Source organism: Buceros rhinoceros, unplaced genomic scaffold (assembly GCF_000710305.1).
Source record: "Buceros rhinoceros silvestris isolate BGI_N320 unplaced genomic scaffold, ASM71030v1 scaffold15586, whole genome shotgun sequence".
Classification (NCBI taxonomy): domain Eukaryota; kingdom Metazoa; phylum Chordata; class Aves; order Bucerotiformes; family Bucerotidae; genus Buceros; species Buceros rhinoceros.
Genome location: NW_010418214.1, coordinates 417 through 12,727, shown reverse-complemented (window position 1 = coordinate 12,727; position 12,311 = coordinate 417). Strand labels below are relative to the sequence as shown.

Here is a 12,311-nt window from a genome sequence, read left to right as displayed (position 1 = left end):
TCTGTAAAACCCTCTGGCGCGATCATCGGGAAGAGGACAAATATGGCTGCGTCAACTGCCACACAAAGCCCATTACTGAGAGCCCTGCCGAGCGCAAAACCAGCAGGGACAACATGAACCCTGCGGGACAGTGCAGTGGCCGTGGTGGGCACAAGCAGGAGCAAAGACCTGTCCTGCAAACCCACCTCATTCTGCCAAGGAATGGGCACGCTTCCTGTTGCAAACTTCTGGTAGAAGTCATTGTCCGTGGGCTCCAGCTCCACCCCTTTCACTGTGGAGAACTGCTCGATGTCCAGAACGTCCTTGCAGTAGATAGCCTGGGGCTAAACGGCACAAAACCTGTTCTAACGCTAGGCTCCACTGAGATGCCACCACCTCAAACCACTGCGGCTTGTGGCAAAGTTTGGTTCCCCTCTCCCTGCAGCCCAAAGCTTGCTCAATTCCTTTTCCGCCAGGCTCCAGAAACAAGAGGGAAGAGGATGGCTGCCATCTCCTCAGATGAGTCACCCCAGGGCTCCTCCTTCCCTTGACAGCACCAGTGACTGAAGACGTCAGGACACCAACAGGCACTTACGTCTGGCTTGAAGGGTGGGTCCAGCATGCCTGCTTCCAGCCTCCTGAAGTTGAGGTGCTTGAAGAGAGGGTGCTCCTTCACTTCCTTGGCCCCAGCTCCTCGGCACCCCAACCGCTCCAGAGGGTCTTTGCACAGGAGCTGCAACACAAAGGAAATCAGAACCCTGGGTGGAGGGTGCTTTGGGCAGGAGCATCCCTGAGGCGGGCCGGGCTCCTGCAGTATGACTAGGGATGGCGTGAGCCTGCTGGGCAGGCAGGACAGCAAGGAATTAAGGCACTCTGGACCCTCCCGTGTGGTCTTATCAGAGCCAGAAGGGAGCCTGGCTGCCACCGGCACCTGCTGCTTGAAAAGGGGTGGTAGGAGCGAAGGCACAGGGATGCATGCTCGTACCATGGTGCAGAGGGAACGGGCGCAGGGCGAGAACTTCTCTGAGTACTCCTCCTGCACTTCCTTCACCAACCGCTCCACCTCCTCCCGCTTGATCTTCTTCTTGCGCTGCTGGAAGGGGGACTGTCCCTCGATCATCTCATACACCAGGCAGCCCAGAGCCCACCAGTCTGGGCTGAACGTGTAGCGTTCGTTCTTCACCACCTCTGGAGCTACACAGGAGCAGGGGTGAGGGATGTGTGAGGGCAGGAAGAGAATGTGTGCAGTCAGAGAGCACTTTCTGATTAAACCAGGGCCACTTACCCATGTAGCCAACCGTCCCCACCCGGCCCTTGATTGTTTGGCCCTCCGGCACGTGCACAGCTAGACCCAGGTCTGAGATACGGATGTGACCTGCACAGAGGAGGGGGCACGTTAACAGCATGAGGTCATGAGGCAACATCTGAAGCTGCCAAGAACACAGAGCAGCCCTGGTTCAAGCACAGGAGAAGACAAGGACTCAGGCTCCAGGACTCCTCTGGACCTGCACTCACCATGGTCATCCAGCAGTATGTTCTCTGGCTTTAGGTCTCTAGGAAGGAAGGGACTGGATTAGCAAGAAGCCCATTGTCAAAGCAAAGGACACAAGGAACAGTGTCATCTCAAGAAGTCACAGATAAGCAGCCTCAGGCACACAGATAACCTCACCCCTTGCCCCGGAACACAGCTCTCCCCTCCTGGAAGGAGAGGCAGGACATGACAACCTTCAGTCCTCTGCCAGGAAGGGGTGAGCTTGTGGCTGTTCCTTCTTTGCAGGAGCAGAGCTCGCTGTGGGGCAGACTGTGCAAGACAGAAGGCGCAGAGGCTCCTTCTGCTCACACTGCCCCAGGGCAAAGCACAGGGCAGGACTAGAAGGGACTTCCTGGCCCTGTGTTTAGCCATGCTGTCCCTAACGCCGCATCACACCACCCCGTGAGTATGGTCATACAATCAGCACGTTCTCCCTTCTGCCTGGCTCTGGGTCTTGAGCCATGGGGCAGCCTGCCCTCCTTTGCGCTAGGTAAATACTGCCCGGGGGTGAAAACCTCCCGGGCCTGCCCTGAGGCATTCACAGCATGATCACATCCTGTTCTCAGTGACCATTTACCAGCACGAGGAAGCCAGGCTAAGCTCACCTGTCTCTCCCATGAGACCAGCTTTCTGTTCCTGATCCCCTCTCACCCAGCTATGTGCTGCTTTCAAGGCTGAGCTTATTTTCTTGAGCAGACAGACCCCGCTGGGCTAGTAAGAGCGGCAGGAACCCTCTTGCTTCTGCAGCCTGTACAAGGTCTCCTGGCAGGAGCCAGGCAGCTCGCACCTGTACACGATCCTCTCCTGGTGCAAGTCCTCGAGGCCACAGCAGATCTCGGCAGCGTAGAAAGCTGCCCGGGGCTCCTCGAAGCCAGCCTCTCCCATGTGGTAGATGTGGAACTTGAGGTCCCCTCCGTTCATGAGGGTCAGCACTAGGCAGAGAGCATCTTTAGTTTCATATGCATACGCTAAGCTCACCTGCAATCAGGGCAGAAAGGCTGTTAGAAGACTCAGCTGGAAGAGGGAGGTGCACACACTCTGATGGACACTTTGTCACCCAAGCAGCCACTCGCGGGCAGCAGGACCAGGCCTTTGCCAGCAGAGGAGGCAGAAGGTCCACACCCTCGGATGGACCTTTTGCCCCCCAAGCAGCCACTCGCGGGCAGCAGGACCAGGCCTTTGCCAGCAGAGGAGGCAGAAGGGAACTGTGCATACCCGGGCAGTCCCAGCACACCCCGAGCTTTCCTCAGACAGGGAGGACACTACTTTCCTGAGCCAGCGCTGCTCCCCTCTAGGGGCAAGCGGCAGCCATCGTCAACCCCAGGGCAGCATCTGATGAATCCTCCGTAAAGGGAGGTTTCAGGCTGTCCACACCTCAGTGTAGGCAGGGAGAGAGCTCCTGCCACACAGCTCAGGGCTCAGCTTCTGCCCGCTTGGCTGTCCAGAGAGACAGTTCTTGCTGTTTTCTTCTACCCCAAAGGTTAACAAGGTGCCTGTGAGACGAGATGGGTATTTGGGCTTGACTTTGGGGGCTTTTATGGTGTCTTGTGGAGGCAGTAGGAGGTCCTGCCAGACCCCAGCCTGGTGAGAGATCTGCAGCCACCAGGACCCTACCCCATGGGTAGGGCCTGCTCCTGTCTCTCCACACCGAGTGAGCAGCACAGAGGTGCCAGGCTGGCTGGTTGGAGGAAGAATCAACCACTGCAGCAAAGTGAGAGCAATTCCTATGTACTTACTACAAACCTACTGTTCACTTTTTCCAGGATCTGTTTCTCATTCAGGGCCATGGCCTCTCCCTTCCGCTTTTTGATCCGTTTCTTCTCCAGCTTCTTGCAGGCGTACATCTTCCCTGTGGCACGCACTTGGCAGGCACAAACCTGGTGGGGGAACAAGGCTCAGTACCCACCCACTGCCATTCCCAGGACAGGGGTCTAGGTTCTGCTCACAGGAAGAGGCATGGGAAGGCAAAGATGGCCATGTCCCAACCTCACTCTGAGGTCAGTGAGAAGCCTGTTGTCAAAGTGAGAACACAAGGAGCAGTGATGTCTCCGGATGTCATAGATAAGAAGCAGAGGGCTGCAATGCCCTTGCCACCTGTAGCAGCACCATGGCCATAGTGCCTAAGAAGACTGTTCCTAAGAAGGCTGTTCCTAAGAAGGCTGTTCCAGAAACCGAAGAAGCCCTGTAACAGTGAATTTTCTGGAGCAGTTTCCCCTGCGAAGATGCAGGGAATAAGCCTGACTTTGCCTGGGTGGCAGGTCACACCACAGGGCACATGCTGCCTACCCTGGGCAACACCTCCTACACCTCCAGTGCTTGGCAAAAAGGGAGTTCCTGCTCCTCAGAAGGGAATTGACAGGACACGCGATGCCCAGAGCATAGCAGTGCCTAGCGCTTAGCCCCACAGCCCCCACCAGGAGTCAGCAGCACCTGGTGCTGGAGCAGCTTGTGGCACCCTGATGGGCAACCCAGGTCTGCATCTGGCAGCAAGCAATGGTGGCTGCCTGGTAGCCTGAATGCAGAGGAACTGGTGGTCACTCACCTCCCCAAAACCACCCTTGCCCAGCACACGGTACTGGCGGAAAGTGTTTTTGGTCACTGGCTGCCTGTAAGGGAAAGGAAATAGGAGTGAGCTGAGAGCCGGGAGAGAGCAGGGGCTGAAGTTCAAACCACCCCCATGCCCTGGCCTGAGAGACTGTGGCTCACCCCAAAACCCTGCTCAAGCAGACCTGCCTTCCCTGTGAGGCAAGCAAGGCTGGGGCAGCCAGCAGAGGCTGACGGGCCCACCATGGGAAGAAGCCCGAGCGACAACTCATGCAGCCCATGTGAGCAGGGTGCAGGTCTCCCAGTGATGCCAGGAGCATTACCGTTCCAGCCATTTCCACTGCAGGAAGCGGTTGAAATACAAGCTGTCAAGGTAGTCAGCAAAGGGAGCCACGCTCAGGTAGTCATGGATAAGCCTAGGAGAGAGCAGAGCCAGCGAGGTTCCTGAGAGCTGATCACAGCTGTGGAGAAAGGCAGTGGTCCACCCCTCACCCAGCCTGCTGCTGAATCACCCACACAGCCCCAGCCCCGCCAGCCCTCCTCCATGCTAAGCCTGATGCAAAAGGAAGGCACTTTGGAGTTACCACAACAAATGCAGCACCCTGGGACAAGGCTGGCACTGCGAATTGTGGCTGCTCAGCACCAGCCCGGGCTGCGGGACAAAGGGGGACGACGGGACTCTGCAATTGCTCCTCTGCTCACCGGGCAAATGCGCGCTCAGGGCTGTAATCAGCTGCCGAAAGCTGCCAGCAGTGCTCAGCACCAGGCGCTGAGTTGTTCAGTTTCAGATGAATATCCAGCACAAAAGGCCACAGGGGATCCTGCTCGAGAGAGCTAACTGCCTCGGAGACCAGTGCCAGAGCTGCCCAGAGGAGTAAAGAGCCTTAGACACAGTGTCTAGACTGGAGACATGCATCAAGGAGAAGCGGACAGGCTCTTCCCCTTTCAGAGCTTGCCAAGAGCAGGCGAGGCCCAGCCCGGAGGCTCTGCATTCAGACAGTGACACCAGTTACCACACACAGAGCCAACGCTCCCCAGAAGACTGCAGCAAACCCATTGCCACAACCCTGCACTTGATTAGGCAACATGCTCCAGCTACTGTTCAGGGAGGGGTGGGGGCCATAAGCTAACAGCCTAACAGCTTCTGCTTTGCACCCGGAGCCAGGACCTCAGCCACAGCCCCTGCGATGGGAACAGAGGTGACCATAGATCCCTGCAGCAACAGCCAGAGTGACTTAACCACAATGGCCACATCTGCAGCCAGGATGAGGACAGCTGGCACTGGGACTGCAGCTGCCAGCTCTGCTCTTGTGGCTGCCCATGAGACCCAGGCATGAGACTAGGAACAGCATGGCCAGATGCTGAGGCTTGCTGAAACGGGGTCTGCTCAAACAGCAGCTCAGACCCATGGCAGAATGAGGAGTGACAGAGGTCCCCTACAGAGTCCTTCTGCAGCAGCTTGTGGCTCTCAGAGCCCACAGGAGCTCCTGACATACTCTTCTGCAGCTGTGATGCAAAATACTATCCCAAATCCTCCCAGGCCCCAGCCTCAGCACCAGCCCTTGTTCTCCTGGAGGAAAGAACCACGGGGGACAAGGTGAGTTAGCTGCAGCATCTACCCAGTGCTGTGGTGCGACCCACAGGAAAGCTCCAGCCCTCCAACTTACTTAGTGGATTCCTTGAAGAGCTCCTTGGAAGGTTCCTGCTCCAGCCTCTCACAACAGGCATCCACCAGATGTGAGGGAACTTCAGGCACGTGGTCCTCACTCTGGGGACAAAGGAATGAAGTCAGACATAGGGAGCAGAGCCCAAAGGTCTTGCCAGGAAGGAGAAGCCCACACAGAGAGCACAGAGGTGCCCATCTGCTTTAGGGCAGTGGGAAAAGCATCACAGTCGCTTGTGAGGTGGTGGGGTGGCTCTGTACTCTGCCCTCACCATCCTGCCCTGCGGCAGGACGTGGGTAACGACGGCTGTCAGCTTTCCGATTGCTCTACCGGTGCAGGCAAACACAACCCTCTTACTCACGTTTGGCTTCAAGTACTTTTCAATCAGGTGCTGCCCGCATTCCTTCCGCTTCTCATCTGGAGCCACTTCGTATCCTGCCTGCACAGAGCAAACAGCATGAGGAGCAGGTCCCGCCAGGAGCCGGGCCTTGCTATCGGGCAACAGCTGCAGAGCAGCAACAGCCTCTGCCCAAGGTTTCCCGTGTTCTCCTGGAAAACCAGATCTCCAGTAAACAGCTCCCTAAGCAATGGCCCAGCCCTGTCTTGGAGAAACCGCAGCTCACAGGTTTTTCCTTCAGGAAAACCCTACGTGCCCAGAAGTACCTGACAACTGGCAGAGCACCCAGAGTCAACCAGTCCATGCTCAGGGTGCCAAGAACATCCCTGCCTCCCCCAGTGAAGCCCAATGGGCTTTGCTCTTACCACGGCGTCCAGGAACTTGATGCAGCGTGACAGCTCAGGTCGTGTCTCACAGAACTGCCGGAAGAGCATGTGTCCAATGGGCTGCTTCTCGCACAGGCTGTGGTAGTCCCGCTCTGCAGGTGTGGAGAGGATCACTCACTGCCAGACCCCAAAGGAGCAGCTACAGCCCACCACTCCAGCCCCAGGCAGCGGTGGAGGAGCTCACGACTCATCAGCTGGCTGCTCACAGGTCCCACCGTGAGACTCCCAGGAGAGTAAAATGTACCCCAAGGGACAAGAGGCATGACCCAGCTTTTAAGAACTTCCCTGTGGAAGATCTTCATCCCTGAAAGAGGTTTGACCTGCTGTTCTGTACAGCCTGCCCCTCTTGCTTCTGGCAAGGGACCTTCATGTCTCCTGCTTGCCCGCAGGCTCTCCCTCAATCTTCTCCCCATGGAGATCAACTGACTACTCCAGACACACCACTTCCCTTGGAACTTGAGGAACACACCAAGCCTATTTCGAGGCAGATCTTCCAGGCCAAGGGTTGCTCTGTTGACTCTTACAAACCACTCATATTCCCAAAGGCCCTGCTGGAAGCAGCGGCATCAAAATGGGAGGCACCATTTCCACAGACGTCTTGTTAGCATTCAGCAGAGCAAACAGATCCCTCCCTCTCCACAGGACAGCCACTTGCTCTGTACATCAACTCCTACAGCCCTCCGGAGCATGTCTGCCCTGCCGGTTCCTCCTGCCCCTCTCCGAAGTCTGGCAGCCCAGGCAGAAACCTTTTCACTATCCAGAGCACTTCCAGTTCTCTGCTTTTTCTCCTCCTCTTCCACTCCTAGGACACTGTGTGATCGTGGGCCAGAACAGATTTCTGTTACAGCCCATGCCACCGAGGGCTGCGGGCTGCTTGGGGTGCAGAGTGCAGCCATCCACTGGCTCATGGGGCATCTTGCAGCACTCCCTGGGCACTGCCGGTTGTCTCCTCCCTGTGCAGCAGTTTCTCCTGAGGAAGCTGTGGCTTCCTGAGGGTGCCCGAGAGCACAGAGACGGCTGGACTGCGATGGGGGTTGAGGCCAGCTCCGCCACACTGCCCTGTTTCCTTGTCTCTGCAGGGGAAGGAGTTCCCTTCAGCTGAGGAGAACAAGAGTTTGTTGCCAGCGAGATCAGAAGCTTTCGGCTGCCCTTGCCGCTGCCCTGGCTCACACAAGGTTGCTCCCTGCGGTCAGGCCATAGAAAGTTTAATTCTGCAGTGGGCAACCAGCCCACCACGGCCACGGTCCTGCCAAGCCTCTGGAACAGGAAAGAAATCCCTTTCTAGTAGGCTGTGAGAGGAAAACAAAACCACTCCAGCAAAGTGACAGAAGCACGAGGAACAGGGTTCATCTCTCCCACCGGGAAACCAAGCGAGGGGGCTGCCACCCGGGCCAGAAGCACTTCTTCCAAAGGCAAGTGGGGACATGGGTGGTGACAGTCAGCCACAGGGAGGGACATGCCTTCTAAAGCACTGTCCCAGCCAGTGGGACAGCAGAGACAGAGCACAGAGACAGACACCAGCACTCACCACGGGCAAAGGGGCAGCACAACAACGGTGAAGTTCAGTGCTGGACAACATGTCATGTCACCCACGGGAAGGGTGGTTGCAGGCAGAGGATGGGCATCAGCTGAGGGAAGGCTTTGCTGAGGGCACAAGTCAGAGAAGCAAACAGGGGTTGGGATGGCCAAGATGGGAGCTGCAAGCAGAGCCCAGGCCAGAGCTCTGCTCAGAACTTGCTCCAGAGGCAGTCTGCAGCCAAACCGAGGGGAGAGTCCCCATCTGACGACGCTCGGCTGTGAAGCCAGCCCCGGGAGACGGTGCACAGTGAGCACAGGAGCAGAACCAGGCTGTTATGAGCTTGGAAGTTAGTGTGCCTGATGGAGGCTGAGTTATTCCAAGTGCTACAGTCCCACATACCCTCAAAGGGAGCCATTCCTCTCCTCGGGGCTGCCAAGACCTGGAAAACCTGGACAGGGTAGAATTGGGGCCTGGAGCTGCAGAAACCTCCCAAACCCAGGCCAGTGACAGCTGCTGTGAAGCAAGGTCAGCGCTGTGCCACTCTTCAGCAGGCAGCTGCGTCTGGAGTGACAACTTCAAGAAGCTCTCCCCCTCCCAGGAAGCAGAGCATTCTCATTCTCCATGCCCCAAAACGATTTCACATGATAGAATCACAGAGTCGTTGGAAAGACCCTTAAGATCATCAAGTCCAGTCATTACCTCAACACTGCCAAGTCACCAATAAACCATGTCCCTCATCTACCTGTTTAAATACCTCCAGGGATGGTGACTCAACTACTTCCCTGGGCAGCCTGTTCCAGGGCTTGACAACCCTGGAAGAAATTTTTCTAATGTCCAACCTAAACCTCCCCTGGCACAACCTAAGGAGACTCTTGTCCTATCGCTTGTTACCTGGGAGGAGAGACCTACACCCACCTCACTACAACCTCCTTCCAGGGAGTTGTAGGTGACCTCAGGACCAAGCCTGCTGCACAAACATTAAAACGATGAAGAGTACAAAGTGCAGTGTTAAAATGACAGGCCGAGCCCTGCCCAACTGTACAATTCTCATCCGAACCACAGAGCAGGAACTCGGTTTTGCCCGAGAAAAGCTGCTGCGTTAGTGTAAGAAACCGAGGTCTGCTGAGCAGGGCTGCAGCCCAGAGGATGTTATTTATGCAAAGGCAGCTCAGAGCCACACTCCACAACTCTGCCATGCCCAGCAGGTCTGTTTGTACAGAGAAGGTGTCACATCTCTCGTGAAGCTCACCACAGACTGGAAGACGTGTGGGTGCATCAAGAGGCCTTGCCTGTGCGCGCGCCATGCGGCAGTGCCTCACCCCCCACCCCCCGAGCTCTGAGTGATCTGGGATGGTCTTTGGCCATTTGCCCCGTTACATGTCCCGGACCCTCACATGGCTCAGTTTGGGGTGCGCAACACCCCCCCATGCCCAGCCACTGGCCTCGCTCCGGAGCGCTGCTCAGCTCCCGCCAGCCGCCGTGTCTCACCAAGGGTTTGTCGAAGATCCTCGCAGAGGCTGATGTGGGGGAACTGCAGCATCTGGCGCCATTTCTTGCTCTTGCCTTTCCGGTTTCCGCCTCCGCCTGTGGAGCACGTAGAATTGGTACCACAAGTTAGAAAGCACAGACACCCAACTGCAGCCCGGTCTCCGAGAGGAGACACCCTCTGTCCGGTTACACGAGCAAGCCCAGGCAAGGGAAACAAGACCAAAGTGGTAACCTCATCTCCTGGCTGTGTTAGAGCCTTCAGAATTGTTAAAGCCTCTGACTGCCGAAGAAAGCAGACAGACCAACCACTTCGGTTGCCAAGCAAAGTCCTGAACAAGAACACGGAGACCCTTCACCTGGAGATCTCAGTTAGCTCTGCTTAAGTAGGAGAATTGGGACGGGGCACCTAATGCCACAGGTTACTCTATGCCAACACAGGAGTTCTTGGCCCCCAGGCCAAGACTTCTGCATAACTAATCACCTCTCGGGCCAAGCCTCGCTCCTTATGAAGGTCTTCCTGCTGTAGTAAGGATGTTCATGCCACCTACTCATTCCAGACTGATTGCTTACTCCAGGGAGGGGCTCTCAGAGGGAGGACATGAAGCTGGGAGACAGGAATTCCTGCTCTAATCCTGGCTCCACAGACAACTCACTGCATCGCCCGGGGCTCATCCCTTCAGTTTCCCACCTGTGAAGTGGGGACACTCCCACCTTTCTCCAGAGATAAGCCAGCCTCAGAAAAACAAGATCCAAAACCCAGATAGTATTTCAGCTTCAGCTGCTGGAGTAAATGCCCAGTGCTGTAGGACCGGGTGGGAAAGCTTCTAGATAAACCAAAAAATTTACATCATAGCAAGCACTAAGTAATGTACCCCACTGCTGGGATCAGCCAGGCTCCAGAGATTGCCTTACCTCAGCCTGGTGGCAGCGCACACACAGTATCTCACCTCCCATTGAAAATAGTTGGAAAACCTGGGCCAAAGACAGGGCTTTCTGAAATCAGGGCCGTTGAACATCGTTTTATCAGCTCTTGAGAAACACTTTCACAACACTTTCCCCCACCGCGGGTGCAATTCAGCCCCAAATCCTAGACACAGGCCCTGGGCATCCAGCTCCCTGTGCTGCAGGAGGCCTCGGTTGGACAGGGAGGTGGGACAGGGCCATCACCACCCGCCTTCTGCGGGGTCAACCCCGGGACCGAGCCCCTGGCATGCTGTGGGTCGCTGTGCTACATCTGCCCCGCACCAGCAGCTGGGCTGCACGATTGTACAAACTCAGGAAGGAAGTGACTCAAGGGTAAGCAGCGGTGGAAGAAACCAGCAGCACAGACACCTTCTTGTCAGCCACGGCTCGTGGCAACAACCGACGGGGGCAGCTAAGTGAGGGTATGGGAGGATGAGCCATCCTCACCCCACGAGAGCTCAAGGAAAGGCAGAGCTGTGGCCCACAGTGCCCGGAGGACCAGGACTGGCAGCTTGCACTTCCTTGAGTTATTTGCTTTGAAAGGAGGTTCTAGCACCCTTCACAGACGGTTTTCCCCCGCCCTCCCAGCACCACAGCAAACAGCCCAGCAGGAAACTTGTCTTCTGCACCCAACTCCCAGCACCCTCATTTTGGGGATGGGGCAAGGCATGGGCCACCTCTACCCAGAGCTCGCCACGAGGGAGCTTCACAGCTTGGTGGCTGCTCAAAGCTGGTCTGTTGTCCCTCTGCCAGAGCCAGCAGGCAAGTGGGACAACAGGGTAAGGATCCTTCACCTACCCTAGGCCAAACCCTCCCAAAGAGTCTGAAGGAAACACAGACCTCAGGGCAGCAGCTCGAGATGGCTGTTGGCAGCTCCCCCTGCACATCCAGAGAGTTCTCAGGCCCACACTCCCACACCAGACCAGGAGGCTCCCAGAAAGGTGGAGCTGGGGCAAAGCACGTGGTGCTGCTGGACCTGGCTAGCAAACCAGCTCTGTCCCATCACACGGGCTGCCAGTTGCCCCAGTGGCCACCATGGCCACCCAGTCACAGGCAGGAGAGCTGTGGATGAGCAGCAGAGCCACCTGCGGCTCTCGCAGGCCAGGAACCATCCAGCATGAGCATGACAATGGATCCTATCTGCCTGCAGCCAAACTGCCCACCGCCCGCCAAGGGAGAGGCACCACAGCAGCAAACAACCTCTGCTCTGCTGAAGGCACCACAGGAGCCAGTCGCCCGGTCAGTCACTCCATGTGAAGCAGGGTCTCGTGTCTAGAGGTCACAAATGCTGGTTTGGTTTTATGTGGATTTGGTTTTGAACCAAGCCTTGCCATTATGAACCACAACACGGTCCACCACGGTCACTGTGCATGAAGTACTTACGCTAAGCCTGATTTTCAAGCAGCTCAACAACATTTTTGTCCGAGTAAATTTAATTTCGTTGCTCTTTGTTCCCACAAATCTAATCTTTGAAGTCCTCTAACTGGATTTCCGTGGCCCCTCGGGCTCCAGAATGACTGGCTCTGGCCAGCTGCACACCGCGGGCCAGGAGGGATTGTTCTTCCCTGCCACTTCGTGGCATCTAATGAAGTCCCCGATGTCTGGCTAGATCAGATCTTCTCTGCAAGGCTCCTGTGCAACAGACTTCCCAGCTCTGTCCTTAAGCCATCCCAAGGCTTCTCTGTCCATCTCCCCTGTGCCCTCAGGCCAGCCCTGCTGCTGGCCGGCTGCATCCCGCACCGAGGCCCTGGAATGGAGCTTCGTGGCCCTGTAGCAAAGCTGCTGGCGCTGAGTGGACCAGGGTCTGGGGTGGGTGCGAAGGTGGCGGCGGGGTGGGGCA

At 56.7% G+C, this 12,311-nt stretch overlaps 1 protein-coding gene across 1 annotated transcript in view; it reads right to left on the bottom strand.

The window, feature by feature from the left end:
- The window catches only part of GRK6 (G protein-coupled receptor kinase 6), an 11,611-nt gene extending 2,012 nt beyond the window's left edge, over positions 1–9,599 (bottom strand). The window contains exons 1-13 of the mRNA XM_010138461.1: positions 9,509–9,599; positions 6,481–6,593; positions 6,080–6,157; positions 5,722–5,822; positions 4,378–4,470; positions 4,053–4,116; positions 3,247–3,387; positions 2,298–2,488; positions 1,495–1,532; positions 1,265–1,354; positions 965–1,173; positions 575–712; positions 186–323 (exon numbers count right to left, since the gene is read on the bottom strand). Of these exons, the coding sequence (XP_010136763.1) occupies positions 186–323; positions 575–712; positions 965–1,173; positions 1,265–1,354; positions 1,495–1,532; positions 2,298–2,488; positions 3,247–3,387; positions 4,053–4,116; positions 4,378–4,470; positions 5,722–5,822; positions 6,080–6,157; positions 6,481–6,593; positions 9,509–9,560 (1,446 nt within the window). The 5' untranslated portion in view covers positions 9,561–9,599. The remainder of the gene's footprint in view (positions 1–185; positions 324–574; positions 713–964; positions 1,174–1,264; positions 1,355–1,494; positions 1,533–2,297; positions 2,489–3,246; positions 3,388–4,052; positions 4,117–4,377; positions 4,471–5,721; positions 5,823–6,079; positions 6,158–6,480; positions 6,594–9,508) is intronic.
- Positions 9,600–12,311: the final 2,712 nt, after the last annotated feature.